The following is a 26,950-nucleotide window of genomic DNA, read 5'->3' as shown; positions in this document are numbered from 1 at the left end:
TTCCAGTCATACTAAATTCATTTTGTAAAGCACATTAGAAATCAGAATTGTTTTTGAGTCAAGATGTCTAGGTAGCCAGCACAAGTGCTGTTGTGTGTGTGTGTTTAAGAGACTTCCAGTTTTCAGTGATAAAGTGCTGTTGTTTTAAAAACTGAACTAATACTTTGGCTCATAGTCAACGTTAGCCTCTGGCCCCCTGTTCCCGTAGGCAGCCTGCATGGCAGGGTCAGGAGGGACCTGGCCCCGCCTCTGCTCTCCTGGTGGGGGCTGCGGCGCAGCGTGTGCCCCGCGTCTGGCTGGGGAGCAGAGCCGCTCTCCGTGTTTCTCTTCCCAGGACTGGACATTCAGGAGCTGGTCTGCAGTATCCTCCAGCCTTTCTTTGGCTTTTATTTTTACTAATGCCAGCCTGACTCCTTTCAACCAGGGGCTCTGAGGCTGGCTTCCCAAAGTACAGCCTCCAGGCCACTCATCTGTAGCTCGGTCCTGCATTCCAGAGAGGGCTGGCTGACCAGAAAGCGTCCTCCAGCCGCTAGTCTCCGTCACTCTGCCCAGGTCAAAACACCAGAGAGGCCACAGCACCAGGACCCACGCTGTCACACGAGCTGCCGTCGGAGGTCGGATAGTCTTTCTGTTCAAAGACAGCCTGGCAGCTGCTTCTCATTTATTTCACACCAAAAAAGAGAGCTTTACTCTGGTTTTACTTTCTGAAAATGGACAGCTATTTTCAGAAATGGGTCATAAGCATGGTCCATAGCTTATGTCACCTTTTTAAAAATATATATATTTTATTGATTTTTTTCACAGAGAGGAAGGGAGAGGGATAGAGAGTTAGAAACATCGATGAGAGAGAAACATCAATCAGCTGCCTCCCGCACGCCCCCTACTGGGGATGTGCCCGCAACCAAGGTACATGCCCTTGATTGGAATCGAACCTGGGATCCTTCAGTCCGCAGGCCAACGCTCTATCCACTGAGCCAAACTGGTTAGGGCTTATGTCACCTTTAATAGATGGGCTATTTCAAGCTGTTCGCAGTTATGAAGTATGAGAATGGGTGGCGGTTTGTGAGGATGAGACCCTAACTGCTCTTGGTGATACTAAGCTACTTCTTGCCACATGATTTCAGCATCCTGCCCTTGAGCCTGGTTTTCTTGTGCATAACATGAAAAATTACTTCATGACTAATCCTTTTTACAGACCTGAAATTATTGTTAGTTCTTAACCTTGAAGGGTTTTCAGATTCCCTCCTTTGATTTTCAGATGTGTCTCAGAGTTTGATTTCTGTGTAGTTTCAGAGTAGACGCCAACAATCTGTTTTTATTAATAGTACACATTTAACATTTTTTATAATTGCTTGAGGAAAGAAGGAATATTAGGAACTGATTCCATCTGTGCAATGTAGAATTTGATAAAAGTATGAGAGATGGAACAAATGGCATAAAGGTGACATTTCTGCTCAGTTGATTTCTTGATAGTAGAGGTTCTAAAAGCCCTTTTAAAGAACCTCTCAGTGCATAGAGAGTCAGCCTGTGGACCAAGAGGTCCCAGGTTCAATTCCGGTCAAGGGCATGTACCTCGATTGCAGGCTCCTCCCCAGCCTGGGTCCTGGTCGGGGCTCATGCAGGAGGCATCCAGTCGATGTGTTTCTCTCACATTGGTGTTTCTCTGTCTTTCCCTCTCTTCCACTCTCCCTGTAAACCCCCTCGGGTGAGGACTAACAACAACAACAAAAGAACCTCTCAGTGGAAAGTAAGAGAGCAGCTGAGTTCTAAAGTCACCGTGAGAGCCCCTGAGCTTTCTGGCTGCCCAGCCCTAAGGACACTCACCTGAGAAGGAACTTTTCACCTTTACACTCTTCCAAGTCTATCGCTCCGTAGTCTTGATACATGAAAATCCCAGCAGATGGGCTTAGTGTGCGAACAACCGCTGATGCAGCTCATAGTGTAAGGTCATGCTTCAGGCCACTTCCTATCAATTAAGAGTGGGCCTGGCCGCCAGTGTGTCCGTCAGACAATGCGCTCTACTTCCAGACCATGTATGACCTGCCGTTCCTGTGTGAGGGGTGAGCCCACCTTCTGTCTTTTCTGGTCTCTCTCCCCCTCCCCACATACTTGTCCTGCGCTCCGGTGTGGTTCATAGGGTGCGGGGCCAACTGTGTCCCCTCTTTCTACAAGCTGATCTCCAAACACTGGGAGCTGTGAGTGAGATCCCCCCCACTCCTTTTTGTACCATTCATCTTACCTTCCCAGCTACATCTGAAGCCAGCAGTTAAAAAGCCTTTTGGTATAAAATGCAACATTTATAAACATATTAAAGTTCTTCTTGTAGCCGTTTTCAGAGAAAACAGGCCCCCTTTGAACTTGCTGCACAAGCATGTTTATTTCCGTACCTGGACTGTGGCCAGCCCGTACGCAGCGCTTCTTCCACCTGGGAGCTGTCCCTTTGCTGGAGAAGGCCCCCGGGACGCAGCCCAGCAGTGGGCTGAGCCAGCTCTGTGTCTTGCTCTCTTGGCCGTGGTGACTGCCAAGGGTGAGACAGGAAAGATTGGCACAGCTGCCTCTAATTGTCTAGGGAGGCCCAGTGGTCCTGGGCACATGGGGGTGACCACAAGCACTGCAGAGGGGAATAAAAGTTGGTCCATAAGAGTTGGAAAAACTCCCAGAAAGAGTTGACATTGCTAATATGACCAGCTTCACCTGGTCAGGAAGGTTACCCTGAAATTGAACATGATTCTCTCAAATGAATGGCTTGCTCTGGAGTGTCTTCCCACCATGCATCCTCATCTCGAGGGAGCTGGCACGTCTGTGCTGATTTCCAGCGTCCTTGGCCTTCTGATTCTGTGACCCTTCGTCAGCCTGAAGGCAGATGTGTGCTGTCCCCATAGGAAGCTGGCCTGTGGGCGAGGTGGATCCTACTTGGCCTGGGTGCCCCGTTGGCTGGTGCCAGGAGGTTCTGGCTGGAGGCACTGTGGGCAGGTGCCCAAGGAACCTGGAAGTGGACACACTGTGTGCAGCTTCTCCTTCCCTTGTGTTGGAGATGGTTGGCTTGGGTGTAGACACGACAGGTGCATGCAGTGCCGTTCGCTAGCTTTGCCGCTGCTCCAGCGGGAGCCTTGCCGGGGGTTTGTCTTCCTCCCGCTCCGCCCTGGAGAGGAGGAAGTAGCAGAGGCAGATCACAACTCGTCTGCTCTCCTGCCTGTTGGCTTTAATGGCTTCACAGCAGCCCAGTTTCTGAAACAAACCTTGGGATACGGGATCCTGACGTTTGACAAAGTTGTGTTTTTCCCCTATTTGTTGATTTAATTAAAGGTGTAAAGGTATGAGATGTAATTAAAACCACAGAAAAGTATATGAGTTCCCTTTATTGAGAAGAAACCAGTGTTCACAAACTAGGGACTCGTGGACAAGCTTCAGATGGGCTGCTCTGAAACCGGTGCCTGGGCCAGGACTGAGTGAGGCGGTGGGATGATGTGACAGCAGCTCCGCTTCCTGGCATCACTGCACCAGGGCCGGGCACACCTTTTCGTGAGCCAGCTCCTCGGACTCACAGCAAACCTGCGAGTGGGACACGCACCCTCATTCACAGGTGAGGGTTCTCAGGCTCCGAGCCGTGGAGTCCCTCGCCTGGTGGGTAGTGGCTGAGCCTCCTGTGGCCCTGCACTGCCCCCTCTGCTCCCCTGCCCTCCCGCTCCCCCTCTGCTCCAACACACACACACACACACACACACACACACACACACACACAGCCTTCCATGGAGCTTGCTCAGCCCCAGGCTGCAGGTGGGAGCAGGCAGGCCCTGGGCCTGTGGTGGGGAGCAGGTGTAGTTTGTCGCACCTGCTGACCTAGTGGAGCTCTGGTTCCTTTCGTGAGCAGTGTCCCCACCCCCTGGGTATCCTAGGCCATAGCTGGCCCCCAGCTGGTTCTGGGCCAGGCAGGGTGGTTCCCTTTGGGACCTGCCTCACATGAGGACCTGGGTTGCAGTGTGGAAAAAGCTCTTCCCAAACAGCTACCCACTGGGTTGGAATCCTGTTCCATCCCCTCTCTCCACGTTTATTACCTAAAACTTCTGAGCTACGATTGCCTTGGGGCCTACCTGTGTTTTCTGTCAGTTGCCATCATTTTCTGGTGAAGTGACACCAACAGACCGGCCCAGCAGTCGCTCCTCTGCTCCCAGGTGCCAGAGGGAGGGGGCTCAGCGCTACCCTGGGAGTCAGACTCCTGGCCTGTGCCTCCTGTTGGGGCGGGGTGCCCTCAGTGCCCAGGTGAAGAGTTTGACACCTTGGAAACCACTTCAGTGACCAGCTGGAGGCTTGGCACAATGGAGGGTGAGAGCGAAACGCAGCCACGTAGCCGACAGTGGCTGGGGGTCTTTCAGAAGCAGATGAAGTGAGTGGCTGGGAGTCGTTTTTACAGGTGTTTATGGTAACTGGGAATTGAAGTGCATTGGGAAAGCAAGTGAAAAATGAACACTAAACTAGCTAGGTTCACAGCTGAAGGTGGAGCGGAACCCTTTGCCGAAGAGCGGGTTCGTTCTGACAGGACGGCCCACCCCGACCCGGACCAGAGCAGCTGGGGCAGTGGGTCGCGCGGGCTCAGTGGGCGTCACAGGGCTGGCGTCCGGGGCAGGGAGCAGGAGCGTTCCGTCTGAGGAGCTGCCGGCGTTGGGAGGGGAGGGTGTTCCATGGTCACTCCCGGTGTGAGGAGTGAGCCGAAGCTCCAGGCGGTCACAGGAGCTGCCCCGGGCTTCCGGCCTCGTCCCGGGGGGCTCCGGCGCTCCTGCCGCTGCGTCCTGGAGGCGGGCTGCGGGGCCTCTGTGACAGACGCGGGTCCACCTGACAGGCGGCCCGACGGCATTGCTTTCAAAGTGACCAACACAGTGTTGGTGCCACTCACTCAGCCTTGACCGCTAAGTACCTCGCGTCTCCCCTCTTAGCTGTTGCTTTGGGCATAGGGGCGTGGGTGAGTGATGGGGGAGCCGAGGAGTAAGGACATTGGAGGCAGCTGTGGGGGAAACAGATATGGTTCCTCAGAATGGCCAGCACACCGTTCCCAAAGCAGCTGTGAGGAGAACCGGCGCGTCTGCCGTGCTGGTGCCTCCTGGCACCGCCAGACCGTGGTCCTGTCACCTCAGAGCAGCACGCTCCAGGCCGGACACGAGGCCGGACCACAGGCCCAGCAGGTGTCTGCTGGACACCGAGCCCAGTCCTCCCAGGAGAGCTCTGGGCCCTCGTCCGGCCGGGGCAGGAGGGTGGCAGGTTTCCCATTTCCCACGTTGCCACTCGTTGACTTGGTTCTGGTCCTTCCAGGAAGAGCTCGCTGACGGCGCGGGCCATGGACTGTGTCACCTCCACGGCCGTCCTGTCCCTGCTGCTCGGCTGCGTGGGCGTCTTCAGCCTCTTCAAGCTGCTGCAGTGCCTGCGGAGGAAGGCCCGCCTCCAGGACGCCGTGGTGGTCATCACGGGCGCGACCTCGGGCCTGGGGCGAGGTGGGTCCCGGGGGCGGGGCTGTCGGGCGTGGAAGGTGGCCTGGCTGGAGGAGCCGCTCGGCGCCACGGGGACAGAGCACAGGTGCACGTAGGAGGAGCTCTGGGGACTTGGGAACAAGGCTGTCCCTGTGCTCAGTCCAGTGCCTAAAGCAAGAGCTTCGGTGCAGGAGACTTCAGCCTCAGTGTGGGAGCAAAGGCTCGTGAGGAAGACCGTGGCCCCTGGAGGCGCATGTCCACCCAGCGGGCAGCCTTGCTCAGCTCCATGCTGGTTGAAAAAGGCTTTTTATGTAAAGACCTCCGATTTTCAAATATGGACAATTCAGGGCCTCTGTGAGGGCCACACAGAGAACCCCTGGTTTATAGCCTTTCTGTTGTTGTTAATCCTCATCTGAGGGTATTTTTTCCATTGATTTTAGAGAGAGGGAGAGAGCAATAGAGAAACATTGCTGTGAGAGAGACACATCGGTTGGTTGCCTCCCACATGTGCCCCAACTGGGGCCAGGGATTGAACCTGCAACCCAGGTACGTGCCCTTGACTGGGAATTGAACCCATGACCCTTTGGTGCTAAGGCCAACGCCCTAACCACTGAGCATGCTGGCCAGGGCTCCGCATCTTTTCTCGCCTGGAGATGTACCCGACAGCTTGGCAGGGCTGGAGCCAGGATGCGTGGTGCCTCAGCCCCCCAGTTTCTTCAGTCCAGTCCCATTCTAGTTCAGTGAGCACCCTGAGCTGCTGGGTCCGTCAGTCACCGCCCCGCCCCCCCAAGCAGGTGAGTTTGTGGAGCTGTCACTGGTTCCCTTCAAACACGTGAAGGGGGCAATATGTCACCCCTAATTCACGCGCACCCCATGTGTCTTCATATAGAGATAGTGAGACAGGTAACATCGGGCTCACACTGCTGGTTTTCTGCCCCTTTGACATGGGAGGGACAGGACTCCATGTGTCTTTGTCCTTCCAGCAGGGGAAATAGCCCAGGTTATTCTGAATGAAAGTTACTTTAAAAACAGCTGGTGCCAGAAGGACAGGCCACTCCGGCCTCCTCCGTGCCCTTGAAAGCAGGAACTACATCTCCCGGTGAGCAGCACCCGCCCTGGCCGTCAGTGATGGGATAGCTGTGTGTGGGGCCGGGTGGGCGCTGGTAATATCTGAGAGCTTCACATTTGCGGGGAGGCTCCCGTACGGACAACATTCCATTTTCCCTGTAGCCTGTCTTACGTCACGTTAGTTACAGGACGGGCCACAGAACTGGGGCGGGCAGAGCGTGCACAGGGCCCCCGGCACGTGGGGAGCCCGGCCTCATTCTCAGCACCTCACACACCGCGCCACACAGCACGTCGGCCACCCTCGCGCTCAGGCCCATGCAGGCTCAGAGGCCCCCACCTGTGGTGGCCCCCACCCCCCCCCCGGCTGCCTCTTCAGCCGGTGGTAGTGCAGCCGGCACTGATGGGCATCTTCTCCGGGCAGGGTTCTGGCAGGTGCTGGACCGACAGATGGAAGAGGGTCCTGTCCCTCAGGAGGGCGAGGCAGGGACTTGCTCAGGACACTGCCATTTCAGGCGTGGGTGATCCCAGCCAGGCCTGGGAGCGGGAGAGTACACGCATGAGCGCTGGCTGTGCTTTCTGTCCGTGCAGTGGAGTCAGGGAGGTCTGACCAGCCCTCGCACTTCAAGCCCGAAAGGGTGAAGCCGAGATTTAAACCCACATCTCTGACTTCAGAGCTCAGTCTTGTCTGACCTGAGGGGGACATGGCTCAGGAAAAGGGAGGGAGGGCAGCGGGGAGGGCACTGCAGGCCAGGCCCAAAGCTGGGCAGTACAGCATGCGGGGCTGTGAGCTCTGGTGCTGCAGGAACACGGGAGCAGGTGGGCCCGTCTGCAGGGTGGGTGGCTGTGGGGCCAGAGGAGGGGGAAGGTGTGGGGGAGGCCCCTCTAGGTGTCTGTGGTGCGGGCGATTCTCTCCGGGGGACCCTGGCCTGCCCTGAGATCCGCAGACCTGCCTGGGGCTGGCTGCCCCCAGGCCCTGGGCCAGCCGGTCCTCTGACCTCCCTCAGCACTATATACAGGCCAGTCAGCAGCTGCTGCTCTCAATCCCAGAGAAGCCCTCCTTCCGAGAGTCCTCGAGGAGCATGTGAGGGTTGGGTGGTGCAACTTTACCCTTTACCAGTTGCAGGTGCTCCAGTTCTCCTTGTCGTTCTGCACTTCCTCCTCCAGACACCCCGTGAAGGGAGTAGAAAATGTAATTGAAAAAAGCATCCACCCCACGTGTATTCATATGGAGATAGTGAGACAGGTAACACCAGCCAGAGTCCCAGCTCACGGTAGGGACGGGATTCCATGTAGCTCTGTCCCTCCAGCCAGGAGAAGTAGGCCCAGATCAGGCCTGGCTGGTGTGCTCAGTGGTTAGAGCATTGGCTCACACATCAAAGGGTTGCAGGTTTGATTCCCAGTCAAGAGCGCGTGCCTGGGTTGCAGGTTCATCCCCAGCCCCGGTGGGGTCAGTGCAGGAGGCAACCCATCGATGTGTCTCTTTCGCATCACTGTTTCTCTCCCCTGCAGCCCCTTGCCACTCTCTTAAAATCAATGGGAAAATATCCTCGGGTGAGGATTAACAACCACAAAATAGGAACCACGTCTCACCCAGGCATCACAGCCGCTGCGAGGAGGGCCTGCAGCCTGCGGTGGCTCTGCCCGTGTTAGCCGCTGCGGGCTGCGCCCCGGCTGGGCAGCCTTTGGCTCTGCGTCTCCCATTTGTGTGGTGAGGTTCCACGGGTGTCCTTGTGCCATGGCAGGCGTGGTCCCGAGGGGCAGCGTGTTCTGGAGGCCCCTCGCCAGCCTGAGCCCTGAAGCAGCAAGCTGCCTTCTTGATCTGCAAGCCAGGAGGGCGCCCGAAGCCTAGATACATGGCCCTGAGACTCCCTTTTCCCCCCGACGCCCCCGCCTCCCTGGGGCAGCTCTTTCAGACATGAAGATGGAGCCCTTCCGGCTGGCGTCTGCCTCCCTGTCACTCCCTACACGGCTTTATGTCTCCCTGCTCGGCCAGGGCCCTTGTCCGGAACCTCACCCAGCAGGGGCCTCCCTCCCTCTCTGGCTCTGCGTGTCTGTTCCCATGCCTGTGCCCTTCAGTGGCACCTCATAAAGTGTCCGCCGTGTGGGCCAGGCCAGGGCCAGATGGGGCGAGGAAGCCAGCAGAACTGGAAATTCCTCATCTTGGGAATGGTTTGGTAGACTGGGGAGCAGTCCTGGTCTCAGGAATGCTGCCTCCGCATCCCCTAGACCTTGTTGCCTGGTGAGAACAGCGATCATGGAGATGGGCTGTGGCTCTGGCCAGACCTCCCAGGGGCAGGGGCAGGGGCAGGACAGGCTGAGAGGGCTGCTGGCCAGGCTGGGGTAGGCCGGGCAGGGGCTGGCCGGGCAGGGCAGGGCAGGCTGAGAGGGCTGCTGGCCAGGCTGGGGTAGGCCAGGCAGGGGCAGGACAGGCTGAGAGGGCTGCTGGCCAGGCTGGGGTAGGCCGGGCAGGGGCAGGACAGGCTGAGAGGGCTGCTGGCCAGGCTGGGGTAGCCCGGGCAGGGCAGGGCAGGCTGAGAGGGCTGCTGGCCGGGCAGGGCAGGGCAGGCTGAGAGGGCTGCTGGCCGGGCAGGGCAGGGCAGGCTGAGAGGGCTGCTGGCCAGGCTGGGGTAGGCCGGGCAGGGGCAGGACAGGCTGAGAGGGCTGCTGGCCAGGCTGGGGTAGGCCGGGCAGGGCAGGGCAGGCTGAGAGGGCTGCTGGCGGCTGGATCTGTGCCCTTTGTCGGGAGGAGCCAGTGAACGACCAGCGGAGCCGTGCCGGAGAAGCACTGAGTTAGTCACTTAGCACCTCCATCCCTACGGCGCCACCTGTGCAGGAGGCGCAGGCCTGGGTTTGGCAAAGTCAACGCTGAAGACGCGACAGGAGGGCTGCGGGGCATAAAGGAAGGCTTCGCTCCGGGGCGGTCCAGAGGTCAGCCTCCCTCTTCCCAAGGGCCCTGGCCTTTCTTTGCCGGTGTCTGTGGCCTCTTAGCTGTCAGGGGGGCTTCTCTCTGGGATTAAGAGAAAGGCTGTCAGACCAGTGACCCTGCGTCCCTCCGGAGAGGTGGCAGCCTGACCCTCACCCTCTCTGAGCGCCCGCCCCCCGCTGTGAGCAGAGGGCAGAGGACACCCCTGGGCCGCCCGCCTTGGAGCGCTGCCTGACCCGCACAGCCAGGGCGGAGGGAGGGCCTGTGCTGACTGGGCGGGCAGGCGCTGAGGGGCACGGGCTCGGGGCACCGTGAGGACAGGCACGGGCGCCTCCTAAACCCAGGCCTTGCAGCTTCACCAGCAGCCGGTTTACTGGAAGAGCGCTTAAGAGGCGGCCGCGGGCGCAGAGCAGTGCTGTCGTGCTTTCTAAGGCATGTTTGTCCGCACCGCGCCGTCTCCTTCGCTCCTTCAGCTCCAGGGCCGTTCCTGGCTGTGCCTTACATGTGAGGAAAGTGGGACGCAGAGGGTGTCGCCTCACCCAAGGCCACAGAACCAGGTGAGCACAGCGGGTCAAACACGTCCTCCGGAGCCCTGGGTGGCGGTAGTTTCTAGAAGCTGCTCGTCTTCAGGGCCCTGAGCGTGTAGTTCGAGTGTGTTTGGGGCAGGCCTCGCCCTCTGCCTCCCTCTTCCTCTGCAGGTGGCCTGGGGGGCGGGCTGCCCTCCTCTTTGACTCAGGGGAGTATGTGGGACCCCTGCTGGGCCAGTCCTGTGGATGCTGCCCCCCAGGCTGACCACAGCCCTGCGTGCGCCAGACTTTGGCACCAGAGCTCGGAGGAGACCAGTCGGAGCCCCTGCCTGGCAGGGAACTGTGTGGGCGTGGCACAGCTGCCTGGAGCCTGCACAGCTGGTGAGGAGCCAGGCTGCAGAGGGCGAGAGGACGCCAGCCTGAGGGAGCGGCTTCCTGCTGCCACGGCCCTAGGGGCCACCACCCGCCCTCCCCTGTCCCGGCCCTTCAGCTGTAGTGCAGGGGCTGTACTGAGCCTCCTGATGAGCCCTCGTGGCTTGGCCCCCGTGGGAGCCATGCCTCTTCTCGCACCAAAAGGATGTGACTAGCAGAGGCGCCCACTTGGCTCTGGCTGCGCCTCCCTCGCCCTAGGGGTGTCCTCACCATCGTCACCTGGAAGAGTAGTGGGTGCGGCACAGTCAGTCTGGTCTCCTTCCTTCCCCGTGAGGAGGAGCCTTTAACATGCAGCCCCTTCCTGCTGTGGCTGCTGTCGGCTCTCCAGGCTTCAGCTCCCTCCAGCTGTATCCTTTCCCACCCAGCAGCGGAGGGACTCCCCACTGTCTGCCCCATCCTGCTCCGCAGTGCTCTGTGTGCTCTGCACCCTGCTCCCCCTGCCCCATCCCCTCTACCCCCCCTCTGCTCCCCCACCCCATCCCCTCTACCCCCCATCTGCACCCCTGCTCCCTCTGCTCCCCTGCCCTCCCGCTTCCCCTCTGCTCCCTCTTCCCCCTCTGCTCCCCCTGCCCCATCCCTTCTACCCACCCCCCTCTGCTCCCCCTGCCCCATCCCCTCTACCCCCCCTCTGCTCCCCCTGCCACATCCCCTCTACCCCCCCCTGCTCCCCCTGCCCCATCCCCTGCTCCCTCTGCTCCCCTGCCCTCCCGCTTCCCCTCTGCTCCCTCTTCCCCCTCTGCTCCCCCTGCCCCATCCCTTCTACCCCCCCTCCCCCCGTCTGCACCCCTGCTCCCCCTGCCTCCTGTTAGGTGGCCAAAGCAGGAGGCCAGAAAGGTGAGGGATTTTGAATTTATTTGATCATCTGCACACCAGGTGGCTGAGCTTGGATGGCTCCAGCACCCAGTGACAGGAGTCAGCGGCTTTTAAAGGACTTTGGGTGGCTTTTTCTGGGCAGAGAATTCTCTGTGCGGGTCCGGAGGGAGAGAGAATGGAATGTGGTCTCAGCAAGTAAAGTGTGGTGTCAGCAAAAGGGAATGTCTGTTGTGAAGTGGCCTAAAGGTCAGCTCCCGGGGGAGGGGTGTCCATTCAATGATCTGATCAGACCTAACACCCCAGCCTGTCTGTTTTATGGAATAGGGATGAAGATCATATCTTCCGCATTTACTTCCTGCTGAGGGGGGACGGCGAGATCATTTATCTGATCAGAGCGAACACCCCAGCCTGTCTGTTGTATGGAACAGGGACGAAGAGCATATCTTCCGTATTTACTTCCTGCTGAGGGGGATGGCGAGGTCCCAGGGGGATGGACTGGGACAGTCGGCTGCAGCATGATCTCCCCGAGAGACTGACGGGTGGTGACGGCTGGAGAGCGTCCTGTTGAGTGACTGGGAGGTGAAGGCTGGTCCTGAGGCTGCCACAGCGTCACTGTCTGGTTTTGCTGCTTCTCTGGGCCCGGAGCTGGAATACAACTGAGGCCTAGATTGATCTTTAGGGAGGAAAAGGTCAGGGGTCTCAGTTGCCTGACGAGTGAAATGAAAGGGAGTATAGACTGCCCTGGGGATGAGGATCTTTTTTCCCAGTTTTGCCCCTTGCTGGGCATCCACATGTTTCCTGTAGGTCTTGAGACAGGGTTTCAAAATAGGTAGAGCAGTGGTTAAGCTCCGATGGCAGTTCCAGCCCCTGCTGTGATGCCCAGGGTTATGAGGAGAGGGATTATCTGGACTGCCCTTTTGTGTCGGCTGTGATGGGTTATGGGGACAGGTTACACCTACACTGGGTGAGAGGGAGACAAGGGTACCGGTTCCTGTCCAGCTGGTGGGAGGCAGATGTCTGTGTTCTCCCCACAGAGGAAGAAGAATCCCTGATCACAGAGACAAGCTGAGGGGCAGGGAGACGAGGTGACTAACGGGTGTGAGGTTCCCTTTCCTAGAGCGTCGTCGCCATGGCGCTGCCAATAGCGTGACAGATGATGGTTGAGATTCCATTGCAGTGAAAGGGAGGGAACGCGAGGATGGGCTGTTATCCAAGGGAAAAGGGAAAGGGAAGGAAGGGAGCAGTTGAGGCCTGGGGCCTGGATGGTTGGATAAGAAGTAAAAGGACTGGCTGTAGCAAATAACCATTGGCTTCCGGGGAGACCTGGTAGTCAACCCATTGGAATCGATGGCCGTTTGGTAGTTCTAGGTTAACTGTGGGGTTACAAGCTGATGATGGGAGTTGGTCCATTGATACCAGTATATTGCCCTGTGACCTTGTAAAGCATAAAGGGCCTTGGGCGATTGGTGGGGTGTGCAGGGTGTTAGGACCTGTGACGGGAGGGAGGAAGGAGCTGCCTTAGTAGGAGATTGAATATAAGAACGGAAAAGAAGGGAGGCTTGATGCCGGGGCTGCAGGATAATTACCTAGAACAGGGGTCCTCAAACTTTTTAAACAGGGGGCCAGTTCACTGTCCCTCAGACCGCTGGAGGGCCAGACTATAGTTTAAAAGAGAACTATGAACAAATTCCTATGCACACTGCACATATCTTATTTTGAAATAAAAAAATAAAACGGGAACAAATACAATATTTGTATTTGCATGTGGCCCGCGGGCCGTAGTTTGAGGACCCCTGACCTAGAGGGTGTCTGCCTTTTTGAGAAACATAGTTCCCTTTTTATCAGCTAGAGTGATGTCTGCCTGATTCCACATCTCGATTGGGATAGGGATGGTGGTGAACGCTGGAGAGGCGGGAAAGGCAGAGGCAGCAGCCCTGGCTCAGGAGGGAATGGGCGAGGATAAGTGTTGGTCGGAGACAGTGGAGGAGAGGAGGGCGGGGATAGGGTGAGAAGGAGAGCTAAGCCCCACTCCAGGGCAGGGATGGTCCCCAGGGGGAAAGGGTATATTTAGGATCTAGAAAGGAGGAAATCTTGCCCCATGGGTAATCCAAGTCCCTTTGTAGAGGGCAGTCCCATGGGAAGGTGAGAGCCCTGCTGCGGAGGGAGGGGGCAGTAGCTAGGACCGGGAGGATTTTCCTGGGAGAGGAGGTGGGCTTTCAGGGAAGTCAGGGGTATTAGGGGCACGTGCAGGGGTGCTCACGCATTCGTCCTCTTCTGGGATGCCCGTAAGGCGGGGTCTGGTGGGCCCGACCTGGTGGCTGTAATCTAGGGGACTCCAGCTCCAGTGATGGAGGTGCTCCTGAGGTGGGTTTGGTGTGGGAAGGTGGGACCATGGGGGTGCCCTGAGGGTTCAGCTGCAGGGGGCGGTTAAGAGCACCCGGTAAGGGCCTGCCTCCAGCGCTTGAATTATGATGGGTCTCCTGTGAAAGGTCGAGGGAGGACCTGATCAGCATGTTCTCCAGTAATTGTCAGATGAGATTTAAAACGCAGACATAGTCTCTGTGGAAGGGGAGTTTCCGAATAAGAAGGGTCTTCCATACAGGAGTTCAAAGGGACTAAGAAAGGAGGGTGCGGGGGAAGGGGAGGGGGGGGGTGTTGCCCTGATGCGCATAAGGGCTACAGGTAGGAGAGTAGTTTGAGATTCTTTAGTTTCGAGAGTTCATTTAGTGAGGTGGGACTTACTTAAGAATTTGCCTTTTCTACCCGCCTGAAGTCGGGGCTGGTGGGGGGTGTAAGTTCCACTGGAGTTCAGAGTGGAGGAGACCTGTGGAGTCATTTGAGATCGGAAAGCAGGTCCATTTTCTGATTGTAATGAGGTGGGTCAGACGCAGTGGGGAATGGCCTCTACCCACCCTGAGACAGTATCTATGAGGGTTCAAAGATATTTGTTCTTTTAATAGGAGGCATGTGAGTGCGGTCAGTCTGCCAGTCCTGTCCAGGGACTTGGCCCCTCGCCAGATGAGCGGGGAAAGGAGGTCTAACCTACCCTGTCCTGAGGGAGATGCTGAGTAACAAGGAGAACAGGTTTTGGTATATCTTGCAGTAGGGAGGCCTGGCTAGGATGTGCTGGGGGTTAGGAGTTGTAGAAGCGGTCTGTATCCTATATGTAGGGAATTGTGAATAGGCCGTAAGATACCGCGGGCCTGTCCCTGGGGAAGGATACATTTCCCCGGAAATTTTGACCATGGATCTTCCTGAGTGGCCCCCAGAGCTGCTAGGGACTGAGCTCCTCTGGAGTGTGTTAGGGCGTTACATGGGGTGTAGCTAAGAGTTGGGGAGACGGGGGCTTCCCCGAGCCACTGTCTTGGCCTCCTGGTCTGCTCTGTTATTTCCCTGTATTACGGGGTCATTCCTGACTCGGTGTCCTTTGCAGTGTATGACTTTTAAGAAGGCTAGAAAAGGGGAGAGAATTTCCTAAATACCAAGCAGGAAGACCTGTGAGGCTTTCAATGATAGTGTCCAGGACGGAATGAGCGGTGCAAATAAAGAAAGTCTAGGCTCAGGTATAAATAAGGACCTAAGCAACCGGAGAGCCTGCGTGGGGCTACTTTAGCTCACGAGGAGAGAAGGGGTCCCTTCGGAAGTCAGGGGTGACCAGGTTGTGTTGTCCTGACTCACTGGACAGCACAAACCTTCTACCCAGGCACCAAATCACCAGCTGTAGTCAAAGAGTACACAGCCGGCGTTTACACTCATGAACACACTCCCCACAGCAGCATTGTTTTAATAGGGAAACACTGAGATAACGCCAGTGTCCCTCAACATGCGAGTATAAAACAGATCGTGGTATGTAATACAATAGGATAAAACAGAGACATGTAAAATGTACTGGTAACAGCTTTTGCAGCAACCTGAATCAATCTCACTAGTTTCATAATAATAAAATAGAGAAGAGCTACACAATAACGTGCATAAGTGTCTTCAAAACTAATGCCTGCCATTATTTTTAAATGGTTCAGCAAATAGAAGGTATATCCATATCCACCTATGCAGATACAAACAAAACATGGCAGCTGTTAACAAATATGGATCTAGGTAGGAGTATACAAAGGTTCATTGTGTTATTTTGCTGCTTTTCTTTAGGTTTGAGATTTTTCATAATAAGCCCGGCCGGCGGGGCTCAGTGGTTGAGCGTCAACCTGTGAACCAGGAGGTCACGGTTCGATTCCTGGTCAGGGCACATGCCCGCCTGTGCTGGATCCCCAGTGTGGGGCATGCGGGAGGCAGCCAATCATTGGTTCTCTCTCATCATTGATGTTTTTGTCTGTTTCACTTCCTCTCTGAAATCAATAAAAGTTATTTAAAAAAATAATAAAAAAAAAAAAAGAAAAAAGTTCAAATATCAGATAAAGCTAATTTATATTGTTTAGGAGTAGTTCTTCATCTGGGATGTATGAGTTTTCTTTATAAGTATTTACTAAACTATACATATATTTTATGCATTTTTGTATGTATATTTTATAAAATAAAAAAGGTTAAAAATGTGATGATATATTTTTAAAAACTGCTACATATTTGTTAGACATTATTATTAAAAAAATTAACTTTTTGCTTTATAAAGCAACCAAACATTAAGTTAAGGGGGCTTTTGTTTATGGGTCATTTACTTGAGATAAATTTATCAAAAGGTACATACCCGAGGACCAGTTTTTGAGTCTAGCAGTAATGTCATATGATTTTTCCCATGAGATAGTTCTTACAAAACCATCAGTTCTGAATCTTGTTTACTTTGATATTCTAAAATGCTCATTTGGCAGATCTTCTAGCATATGCTACTTGGAAATTTATTGTAAGAAAACTGCATAAGTTTTATAATTGTTCAAATACCATACACAATTCATATTGTTCATGTATAAATGTTATTGTTATTCTAAATTCTTATTAGGATTTCACAGTATTTTTCTGTATAACCCTCAAAGTCTAAAGTTGTTCAGAATTTTATGTTTTCACACTGACTTTTAATATGTTAATCTATGTGATTGTCATCTAAATCAATATCAAAACCTAAATCATCACTTTCTTCTTTATTTCTACTGTAGCTTCTTCTATAATTGGAATGCGGATTATTTTAAATGTTTTCTGTCTTTTCTGGTTCTTTATTAAACAGAGTAACAATGTCTTCTTTCTTTCCACATTTTGCACAAACTTCACGTTCACAGGCACATGGTCTCTACAAATTATGTGCAAAGAACCTTTCACTGTCGTTTGTAAACATTTAACACAGTTTTAGGCTTTGACAATGGTTTGTATTTGCTGTATTTTACACGCCATTTAAGAACTTCTTTGCAGCGCTGACATACTCCATCAAGAAGTTTTGTATTAATTTTCTTGGTCTGAACACTCTTATCAAACTTGTCATTTTTGAAGCTAAATGTATTTTGATGTCTCTGAGGCCTGGAACAGGCCATGTTCCCTCTCTGGGAGCTCATCGCCGAAATCACAATCACCAAACTCTGGGACAAGGAAGATTCCTATGAACACACTTTAAACACACTCTTACTTTCAAGAAAATATACATTCAACAAAGTACAAGAAACCTCTGTAATAAAATCTAAGAGCAGCCCTAGCCAGTGTGGCTCAGTGGATGGAGCCTTGGCCTGCAGACTGAAGGGTCCGGGTTTGATTCTGGTCAGGGGCACATGCCTGGGTTGCGGGCTCGACCCCCAGTTGGGGGGGCATGCAGGAGGCAGCCAGTCAATGATTCTCTCATTGATGTTTCTCTCTCTCTCTCCCTCTCCCTTCCTCTCTGAAACCAATAAAAATATATTTTTAAAAAACAAAAAAAAAACTAAGAGCAGGCAAGTTAAAACGTGTCTAGCAATCAGTGTTTCAGAATTGTATGCTATTTAAAAATATTTAGATGTTTATTATTTAACTCAGCAACACTCCAGAGTTTTTAAGTTAATACAAATGTTGGAAAATTATGTATAGGCATATGAGGCTGGAGAAAGGTGGGGGGGGGGGGAGCAGCTCTCTAGCGGCTTGGATTTAAAACTGCCACGTTTTTCCTTAGAGATAACATGCTAAGGTTGGGGAGATAATGAGCTCAGCTTCTGATAGTAGCCGGACTGTTAAGTAAACGTGTGCAGTAAAGAAAGTTGTTCTTTGGGAAAGGTGGGGTGGGAGGGTGAGAAGGCTCTGAGTTTTCAGAGCATTAAAGGGGTGAGAATGTTGGCCTTGGGACCTAAAGGCTCAGTGAGGGGCCCCTTTGCCATAGAGGAGCTTTTGTGAACCCAGAGGCGAGAGTACCCAGTGAGCCTGAGAAAGGAGAAAATTTCTTGTTCAGCGGAGGGGACAGTCATGGAGGAGATAAGGAGATAAGGCGTTTACAGTCCCAGAATGGTGTGGCCTTGTGGGGTGAGAGTGAAACTGAGGCTGGTGACCGAGGTTTGGGACAACTGGGCTTTATGAGGGGACGCATGGTAGCCCTGGCCGGGCACTGAAGTAGAACGAGAAAAGAGTGGATAAAGGGGGTGTCTAGTAAGATGCAGTGTGGAGGTGAGGTGGCTCATGGCTGTGAGACTAATCTGTCAACCCCCATAATAGAGACTGAGGAGGGAACAAGGGTCCCAGGGAATTCGGGGAGGGCAGAATGAGTGGCCCCAGTGTCCGTTAAAAGGAGATTGGCTTACCTGCCACCACAGTCGTTCCCCGAGGCTCTGTCCTGGTGATGTAAGTCTGTGGGGCCCTGTCAGGGCCTGGGCAGCTTCTTCAGTGCCCAGTCCCAGGAGGTCTGGGAGCTCCAAGCCGGATCCAGAGGGCTGCCTTGCTGGACTGGCTGAGGTCCGACCCGGAGGGCCAGACTACAGTCTGATTTCCAGTGGCCTTCTCTTCCACATCTTGGGCAGGGCCCAGGCGGGGGTCTCGGGTTTGAACAGGACTTGGCCCTGTGTCCTTCCTTGCTGCCTTTGAAGCATGGGCCCGGAGGAGGCTTAGCCCTGACTTACCCACAGTTGGAGGACCGGCACTTCGTTTGGGGTTCATGAGAGCAATGCTAGGAGCTGGAAGGCCTCCTAATGGGCCTCAGCCTTGGCCTGATCATGCTTTTGTTTTTGGATTTGGGTCTCCTCATCTCTATTATTAAAGATCTTAAAGGCCAGGTTAATGAGGTATCTTTGAGGGGTTTGTGAACCTGTGTCTATTTTTTGAAGTTTGTGGCGTATATCAGGAGCTGATCCTATATAATAAAAGCCTGATATGCAAATTGTCCCCTCTACCGGGAGTTTGACCACTCACTATGATGTGCGCTGATCACCAGGGGGCAGCGCAGAACATGGCAGGTGTCCAACACGCGGTGCTGGCAGCAGGTGGCAGTGGAGGTGCTGCTGGCCCCGGCCAGCTGGGGCCTGCCCTTCCATGCCATCCCTCTGGGGGTGGGGCCTAAGGTGGTCAATTTCTGCAAGGCCTCCGTGAGGCGGGAGAGGAGGAGAGCTGGGTTTTCATCAGGGCCCTGAGTGACTTCATTAAGTTTGTCATAATTGACCACGATACCCTCAGTTCCTGCCGCGTCCCTCGGGTAGAATGGGCGCGGGAATAAAAGGCTGTTGAGGGTGGTCTTTGGGTGGCCCGAGAGCGAGTGTTAGGTGGGAAAGGCTGTTTTGGAGCTTGAGTTCTTGGGAGTTGGGCTCTCAGGGGCCGGGAGGTGGCTGCTGGTTAGGAGGGTCTGGGTTTTGGGAATCTGCAGGTGAAGGAGGGGGTGTGTAAGGGGGTGGAGGTCGGTGGTCTGCTGGGTCAAAGATTCAGAATCAGAAGTGTTAGGTGGTGATGTTTTGTGTGAAGGAGAAGGATCTGACGGGTAGAGCAGGACGGAGAGAGAGGGCTGGGACTGAAGGGTGGAAAGGCCTGGATGGAGGGGATCTCTGACCATTTCGCATTGCGGTGACAGCAATTATCTAAGTTGCTCAGTGTGTTAAAATGGAAAGCGCTGTTTTCAGGCCATTGAGACTTATTATCTAGTTTTTGTTGTGGCCAAACAGTGTTACAGAATAAAGTGAAGTGGTTGGGCATGATCTCCCCCGGGAGTGTGCAGAGGGGGTGGGCGTGGGGCGCGAGAGAGGAAGGGTGAGTGACAGACCACAAGTCCAAAGGGGACTGTTTAGGGCAGGCGTCCCCATTGCTAAACAAATCACCGTGAGAAACGAGAGGTGACCCTCCGGACTGGGCGTCCCCAATCCAGAAGGACCCAAGTCACACGGCCGAGGAGGCTTCTGGCCCAGCGCTAGGACTTTTGAGACGAGAGACTTTCAAGAAGTCAGTGAGAGAGAGTGGGCAGAGGACCCGAGACGAGGGGAATTGTGGGACGTCCTCACCTAGAGGAGACGGGCCGGTGTGGGATGGAGGGTCCGCGATGGAGGAGGAGCGATTCCCCCTCTGCTCCGCCCCCCCTTACCTCTGCTCCCGCCCGCCGCCCCCTCTGCTCCCGCCCGCCGCCCCCTCTGCTCCCGCCCGCCGCCCCCTCTGCTCCCGCCCGCCGCCCCCTCTGCTCCCGCCCGCCGCCCCCTCTGCTCCCGCCCGCCGCCCCCTCTGCTCGCCCTGCCCCCTCTGCTCGCCCTGCCCCCTCTGCTCCCGCCGCCCCCTCTGCTCCCGCCGCCCCCTCTGCTCCCGCTGCCCCTGTTGGGATGGGGAAGTGAGGCCTGGCCTGCTGGCCACAGTGCTGACAGCCCTCTGGGGGGGTGTATGGTTCATGGTTATGGCCTCTGTGAAATGGGAGTGTTCCGGGAGCAGGTTCTGCAAGGCAGGACAGGCAGCCAGGTAAGAATGGAGCTAATTACCAGTAAGCAGGTGCGTCAGAATGCTGGTCACTGGCACAGATTCAGATTGCCAGCCTCCCTATTACCTTATGTTCCCCTTCACCCACTGCTCCCCCTACCCCTCTGCTCCCCCTGACCCCTCTGCCTTATCCAGACAAGAGCCCCTCAGGCCTCCAGCCCCTCTCAACAGAGCCCTGTGTCTCTGTGTTTCCACAGACCCGTGTGAGTGCCCCTGGTAGATATGTGCCTGTTGCACTAAAATGACTTGGGCAGCATCTGGGTTGTGCTAGAAAGTAGGCCTAGACCAGCACAGCACGGTAGCTGGCACTGCCTGGTTGACCTGCTGAACTTGCTCTGTCGTGAACATGGGGGTGAGCTCACAGGTTCTTCAGAGCTAAAGAAGATGATGGAAAGTTCTGAGCACAGCACCTAGCAGTCTGTCAGCCAGGCCGGCCTCCCCTCGCCCTGTGATGCCTGTCCCGCCCCAGATGCGAGCTCTCTGGGGCTCCTTCATCACTGGACCCCAGTTCCTGGCTCCATGCCTGGCCTGTCACTGGGGCTAGCACATACATGTTCTATGCGTGTAGAAACAAGACAGATGATGGAACATGGGGTAAGTGGGAGCTGCACGGGGAGGCAGGCCCTGAACTGTCTCAGACATCAGGTTCTCTTCTCCCTCCAGAGTGCGCCAAGGTCTTCCACGCCGTGGGCGCGAAGCTGGTGCTCTGCGGCCGGAACAGGGAGGCCCTGGAGCAGCTCGCCAAAGAACTCGCCGCTTCTCGGGCCTCCGAGGTGAGCCCACGGGCGCGTCTTCTGGGGAGAAGGGTCAGACTGTCCTCTGCTGAGATAGTGGCCCCTGGGCTACTGGACGTGGTCCCTGTACAGGTGGCCCCAGGCTGCCACAGCAGCTGCTCCGCAGCCGGCCAAGGCAGGGCTGCCATGGTCAGACCCACCACCGCCTGCCTATTAGCACTGCTCCCTCCCCTTCACCCGCTGGCACCTGCTCGGCTCTTCTGTTGGGCAGGACGAGGGCAGGTTAGTGATGACTTTTACAATTTTAATTATGGAGAAATAGGTATAACACAGTATCAGTTACCCATTTATAAGTGTACCACTCGGTGGCATGAAATACACTCACAATGTACGTAATTATCACCACTGTCTCTACCCAAACCTGTCTCATCATCCCTGACAAAATTTGTACCCATTAAAGTTAATCCATTCGTACCCCCTCCCCAGCCCCTGGAAACCTCTGTGCTGCTTTCTGTCTCTGAATCTGCCTGTTCTAGATCCCTCGTGTAAGTGGAAAAAGACAGTATTTGTCCTTTTATGTATGGCTTCTTCACTAAGCATAATGTTTTTAAAGTTCATCCATATTGTAGCATGTATCAACACTTCATCCTTTGCCCTGGCCTGTGCAGTTCAGTTGGTTGGATGTCCAGTGCACCAGAAGGTTGTCGGTTTGATTCCCAGTCAGGGCACATACCTGGGGTGCGGGCTCAGGCCCCGGTAGAGGACAGGCAGCTGATCAGTTTCATTCTCACATTGATGTTTTTCTCTCTCCCTCTCCCTTCTTCTGTCTCTAAAAATCAATTAAAATGTTTTTTTTAAATTTCATCACTTTTTATGGCAGAAAAATATTTCATTGTATGTGTACACCACGTTTTGTTTATTGATTTATTTGTTGATGGACACTATAGTTGTTTCTACTTTTTGGCTATTGTGAATGCTACTGTGAACATTGGTGTGCATGTATCTGTTTGAGTCCCTGCTTTCGATTTTTTTGGATATACTAGGTGTACCAGTTAATAATGCGGATTTTTTTCAATAGATGGAGTTACACATATGTTGATATATATTATTTGACATATGCTATTTTGTTGTATTGACAGCAAGCTTCAAAACTTCATATGTCAAACTTGCTGAAGGTGTTAACATCATAGACATTTTTACGCTTAAAAATGTTGAATTTCATGCCAAAAAAAGAGCATTTGCGGGAAGTTTTAATTCATTACTTTATTTTGAAGAAAAAGTTATTGAATATTTCGGGAAGCTTCTGGGGAACATGCTCCATCTCAAGATACCTGTGAACACTGGTTTAAACGCTTTAAAAGTGATGATTTCGATGTGAAAGACAAAGAACATCCAGGTCAACCAAAGAAGTTCAAAGACCAACAATTACAAGCATTATTGGATGAAGATGCGTGTCAAACTCAGAAACAACTTGCAGAAAGATGAAACGTTGCTCAGCAAACAATTTCTGATCGTTTACAAGCAATGGGAATGATTTTAAAGGAAGGAAAATGGTGCCACATCAACTGAACAAAGGACAAATGGAAAACCAAAAAGTCATCAGTAAAATGTTGCTTCAACAGCACGAAAGTCTTTTTTTTCTTTTTTTTTAAATTAAATCTCTATTGTTCAGATTATTACAGTTGTTCCTCTTTTTCCCCCCTATAGCTCCCCTCCACCCAGTTCCCACCCCACCCTCTGCTCTTACGCCCTCCACCCACTGTCCTCATCCATAGGTATATGATTTTTGTCCAGTCTCTTCCTGCACCCCCCACACACACCCCGCCCCCACCCCCGTGAATAGTCAGTCCACTCCCTTTCTATGCCCCTGATTCTATTATATTCACCAGTTTACTCTGTTCATCAGATTTTTTATTCACTTGTTTTTTAGATTCACTTGTTGATAGATGTGTATTTGTTGTTCACAATTTGTATCTTTACCTTTTTCTTCTTCTTCCTCTTCTTAAAAGATACCTTTCAGCATTTCATATAATACTGGTTTGGTGGTGATGAACTCCTTTAGCTTTTCCTTATCTGTGAAGCTCTTTATCTGACCTTCAATTCTGAATGATAGCTTTGCTGGGTAAAGTAATCTTGGTTGTAGGTTCTTGCTATTCATCACTTTGAATATTTCTTGCCACTCCCTTCTGGCCTGCATAGTTTCTGTTGAGAAATCAGCTGACAGTCATATGGATACTCCCTTGTAGGTAACTGACTTTTTTTCTCTTGCTGCTTTTAAGATTCTCTCTTTGTCTTTTGCTCTTGGCATTTTAATTATGATGTGTCTTGGTGTGGTCCTCTTTGGATTCCTTTTGTTTGGGGTTCTGTGCACTTCCTGGACTTGTAAGTCTATTTCTTTCACCAGGTGAGGGAAGTTTTCTGTCATTATTTCTTCAAATAGGTTTTCAATATCTTGCTCTCTCTCTTCTTCTGGCACCCCCATAATTCGGATGTTGGTACGCTTGAAGTTGTCCCAGAGGCTCCTTACACTATCTTCATATTTTTGGATTCTTTTTTCTTTTTGCTTTTCCGGTTGGGTGTTTTTTGCTTCTTTGTATTTCAAATCTTTGACTTGACTCTTGCGATCCTCTAGTCTGCTGTTGGAACTCTGTATAATGTTCTTTATTTCAGTCAGTGTATGCTTAATTTCTAGTTGGTCCTTTTTCATAACCTCGAGGGTCTCACTAGATTTCTTGAGGGTCTCACTAAATTTATTGGCGGTTTCTAGAAAATTCTTGAAAAACCTTAAAAGTGTGGTTTTGAACTCTATATCCAGTAGTTTGCTTTCCTCCATTTCTGTCATTTGTGACCTGTTTCTTTGTCTCCGCATTTTTTTATGCTTCGCTGTGTTGATAGAGTGGCTTTCTGTGCTAGGTGTCTTATAGGGCCCAGTGGCCCTCCCCAATTACCTGAGGTGGACACTCTTGGTGCACCCCTTTGTGGGCTTTGTGCACAGTCTTGTTGTAGTTAAGCCTTGATTGTTGTAGGTATCACTGGGAGGAATTGACCTCCAGGCCAATTGGCTGTGAGAATCAGCTGTGTCTGCAGTGGGAGAACTTCTGTGCTGGAGACACCCTTATGAGGCAAGACTTGCTTCAGTGGGGCTTTGGTGCTCACTGAGTCTGCCCCCTGAGTGTGTCCCTTATGGATCTGAGGAGTTGTAATCTGGATGGTCCCAATCTGACCACTGGGTACACTGGCTCTAGGATCTCTAAGGAGGTGCTAATTTAGCCTCTGCCTGAGGCTACCCAGCAGGAGCTATGGAGAGATCTGCAGGTTCCTCTTCTTTGTTTGGGGTTTGGAGGTGCCTGTATGAGGCCCAGCTGTGCAGCAATGCAAGCTACTGTGGGGCCTTGGGCCTTCTTTTGGAAGTTCTGTGTTTCTCTGACCCAGCTGCAGTTTGTTAGGTAATTTTAGATCTCAAAGGGCTGGGGCATTCATATGCAAAAGCCTCTGCTCATAGCTTGGGTGGGGCGGGGTCTCAGGGAATCAACAGGGCGGAGCAAACAGCTATGGCTGCTCCTCAGCCCTGCCCTAAGAGGCCCTGGGTCTCAGTGTCCCGTGGTAATCACTACAAGCACCTCTGAGAGAAAGCTGCCCTCGAGTTCCGCCCGCTGCCAAACAGTCCAGTTTCTCCCCGTATGGGTCTGGGTCCCCAGAGTCTCACCTGGAACTGGAGTCAGGGCCATCGGGAGCTTGTGCCTCCCTCCTGATTGCAAAAGACACCGGCGTCCTCCGTTGCCAGCCCCTTTCCGCACGCGCTTGAGCCTCCGTACCTCTGCACTTTACTTCCGCACCTCCTGAGTCTCACTGTGCTTTTCTCTTTCCTTCTAGTTGTAGAATTTCCACTCAGCCAGCCTTCCTGTGGTTGTGGGTTATGTCTGTTTTGTCTTTTAGTTGTATTTTTGAAGTGGTTGTACGACGTGGCAATTTCAGATGTTTACCTATGCTGCCATCTTGGTTTCTCCTTGAAAAGTGGATTTATTTTGAGAATCCCAGATGCACAGAATCATGGTTTGATCCAGGTCAACCATCAACATCGACTGCAAGGCCAAATTGCTTCGTAAAGAAGACATTGCTTTGTGTTTGGTGGGATCAGGAAGGTGTGGTGTATTATGAGCTTCTAAAACCAGGTGAAACTGTTAGTACTGATCGCTACTGACAACAAATAATCAATTTGAACCACGCTTTAATCATGAAACGACCAGAATGTGCCAGAAGACATGGCAAAGTAATTTTGCTTCATGATGACACACCATACACACCTCAAAAGCAGTTAAAGACACGTTAAAAGATCTTGCCTGGGAAGTATGAACCCACCTGCCATATTCACCAGACCTTGCTCTTTCAGATTACGACTTGTTCCGATCGATGGCACATGCACTTTCTGAGCAGCACTTCAAGATGTACGAAGAAGTGGCAAGTTGGGTCTCTGAATGGTTTGCTTCAAAACAAGAAAAGTTTTACTGGGACGGTATCCACAAATTACCTGAAAGAGGGGGGAAATGTGTAGCTGGCGATGCACATTACTTTAAATAAAGCACTTTTGATGTTTCTCTTGAAATTATCGTGGTTTCTTTGATTACAAAATCCACATTATTAACTGGTACACCTAGGAGTGGGAATGTGTGGATATAGTAGTTTTCTTTTTAACCTTTTGAGGAACTGCCGAACTATTTTCCACAGCAACTGTACCATTTTATATTTCCACCAGCAATGCACAAGTTTCCAAATTTCTGTACATACTTGCCAACACTTGTTACTTTCTGTTTTTTTTTTTAAATTATACTTTTCCAAGAGGTATGACAACTTAATTTTTTTGCTACTCTTTTAAATTTTATTTTTCAATTACAGTTTACATTCAGTATTATTTTGTATTAATTTCAGGAGTACAACATAGTGGTTAGACAATCATATACAGTAGGTCCTCGGGTTACGTCGGAGATCCGTTCCTACGGCGCGACGTACCGCGATTTTCACTGTAAGTCAGAACCCACCTACATAAGCACCCACGGCACTCACATGGAGCACAGACACAGCAGTAATGAAGGGAAACAGTAAAAAAAAGTTAAAAGAAAGATAACAATTCCTGACCTTTGCTTGTGGTAAATAAATAATAAAAAACAGCCCTGGCCGGCTTGGCTCAGTGGATAGAGTGTTGGCCTGCGGACTGAAGGGTCCCAGGTTCGATTCCGGCCAAGGGCACATTCCTGGGTTGCGGGCTCAATCCCCAGTGGGGGGCGTGCAGGAGGCAGCCGATCAATGATTCTCTCTCATCATTGATGTTTCTATCGCTCTCTCCTTCTCCCTTCCTCTCTGAAACCAATAAATACATTTAAAAAGAAAAAAGTTTAAAAAAACACACACATATGTACATATGTCGAAATGACGGAACTTTTTTTTTTATAAATAAATGGGAGATGGCGATGTAACCGGGAAACGATGTGCGTCGAGTCTGACGTCACCGGAGGACTGCCTGTCTTCTGTGAGCCCCAGAATGTGGCTCTGCCAGGGCTGCTGTCTCCAGTGGAGCCCCGTTCTCCGAGGTCCTGAGAAGCAGAGTGCATTGGTCCCCGGGCCTCAGGAAAGGGGCGGGGGTCCCATTGGGTGGAACACAGGTGGCCCCAAACCTGGGGGTAGGGTGGGGCAATTCCAGGGGTGGTGCCAGGCGGTGTTCCCCACAGCCAGAGGCCTGGGCGGGTTGAAGTAGCTGCAGAGGCTGCTTCTGCAGCAGGAGGAGGAGAGCTCCTGGCAGGCCTGGGCCGGGCTCCGCTTGATGCCAGAGTCTGTGGTTCTGTCTCTTTTCTTTTCCTTGGGCTGCTTGGGACCTTTCCCATGGCATGTCGCGGTGACAGCCATTGGCCATCAGCTTAAAGGACTTCCCTGCAGCCGTTGCGGCCGCCTGCCTTGTGGCAAACTGCTGTCTGCACCACGGCCATCGCCCGGATCTCTCTGAATGGGTGGCGATGACTTCTGCGGTCTGTCGCAGGAATGGATCGCCCAGACCAGCAGCGCGTAGTGGGGACAGGCTTGTCCTCTGGCAGGTCAGACGGGCGCTGTCGAAGCCGCCTGGAAGCTTGGATGCCACAGGGTTGGTCCCGAGGCTCTGATCACTGGGGCCCCCGG

The 26,950-nt window shown here is 52.9% G+C and overlaps 1 protein-coding gene and 1 pseudogene across 4 annotated transcripts in view; one reads left to right on the top strand and one right to left on the bottom strand.

Moving 5' to 3' along the window:
• DHRS7B (dehydrogenase/reductase 7B) overlaps positions 1 to 26,950 on the top strand; it is an 87,579-nt gene that overhangs the window by 52,642 nt on the left and 7,987 nt on the right. For 2 of the 3 annotated variants that reach the window (XM_081110742.1, XM_081110741.1), the window contains exons 2-3: positions 5,305 to 5,483; positions 20,715 to 20,824. In XM_081110742.1, the coding sequence (XP_080966868.1) occupies positions 5,305 to 5,483; positions 20,715 to 20,824 (289 nt within the window). Of the gene's footprint in view, positions 1 to 3,306; positions 3,584 to 5,304; positions 5,484 to 20,714; positions 20,825 to 26,950 lie in introns of those variants that run through there. The other variant, XM_081110743.1, reaches the window with a different exon arrangement.
• On the bottom strand, positions 15,313 to 16,711 carry LOC308533029 (uncharacterized protein C9orf85 homolog; annotated as a pseudogene). Its single transcript has one exon. The product of its transcript is annotated as an uncharacterized protein C9orf85 homolog (transcript).

The sequence above is a fragment of the Myotis nattereri genome, assembly GCF_964212035.1.
Source record: "Myotis nattereri genome assembly, chromosome: 16".
Classification (NCBI taxonomy): Eukaryota; Metazoa; Chordata; class Mammalia; order Chiroptera; family Vespertilionidae; genus Myotis; species Myotis nattereri.
Note: the sequence above shows the minus strand (reverse complement) of the source record. Positions and strands in the feature narration are given on the sequence as shown.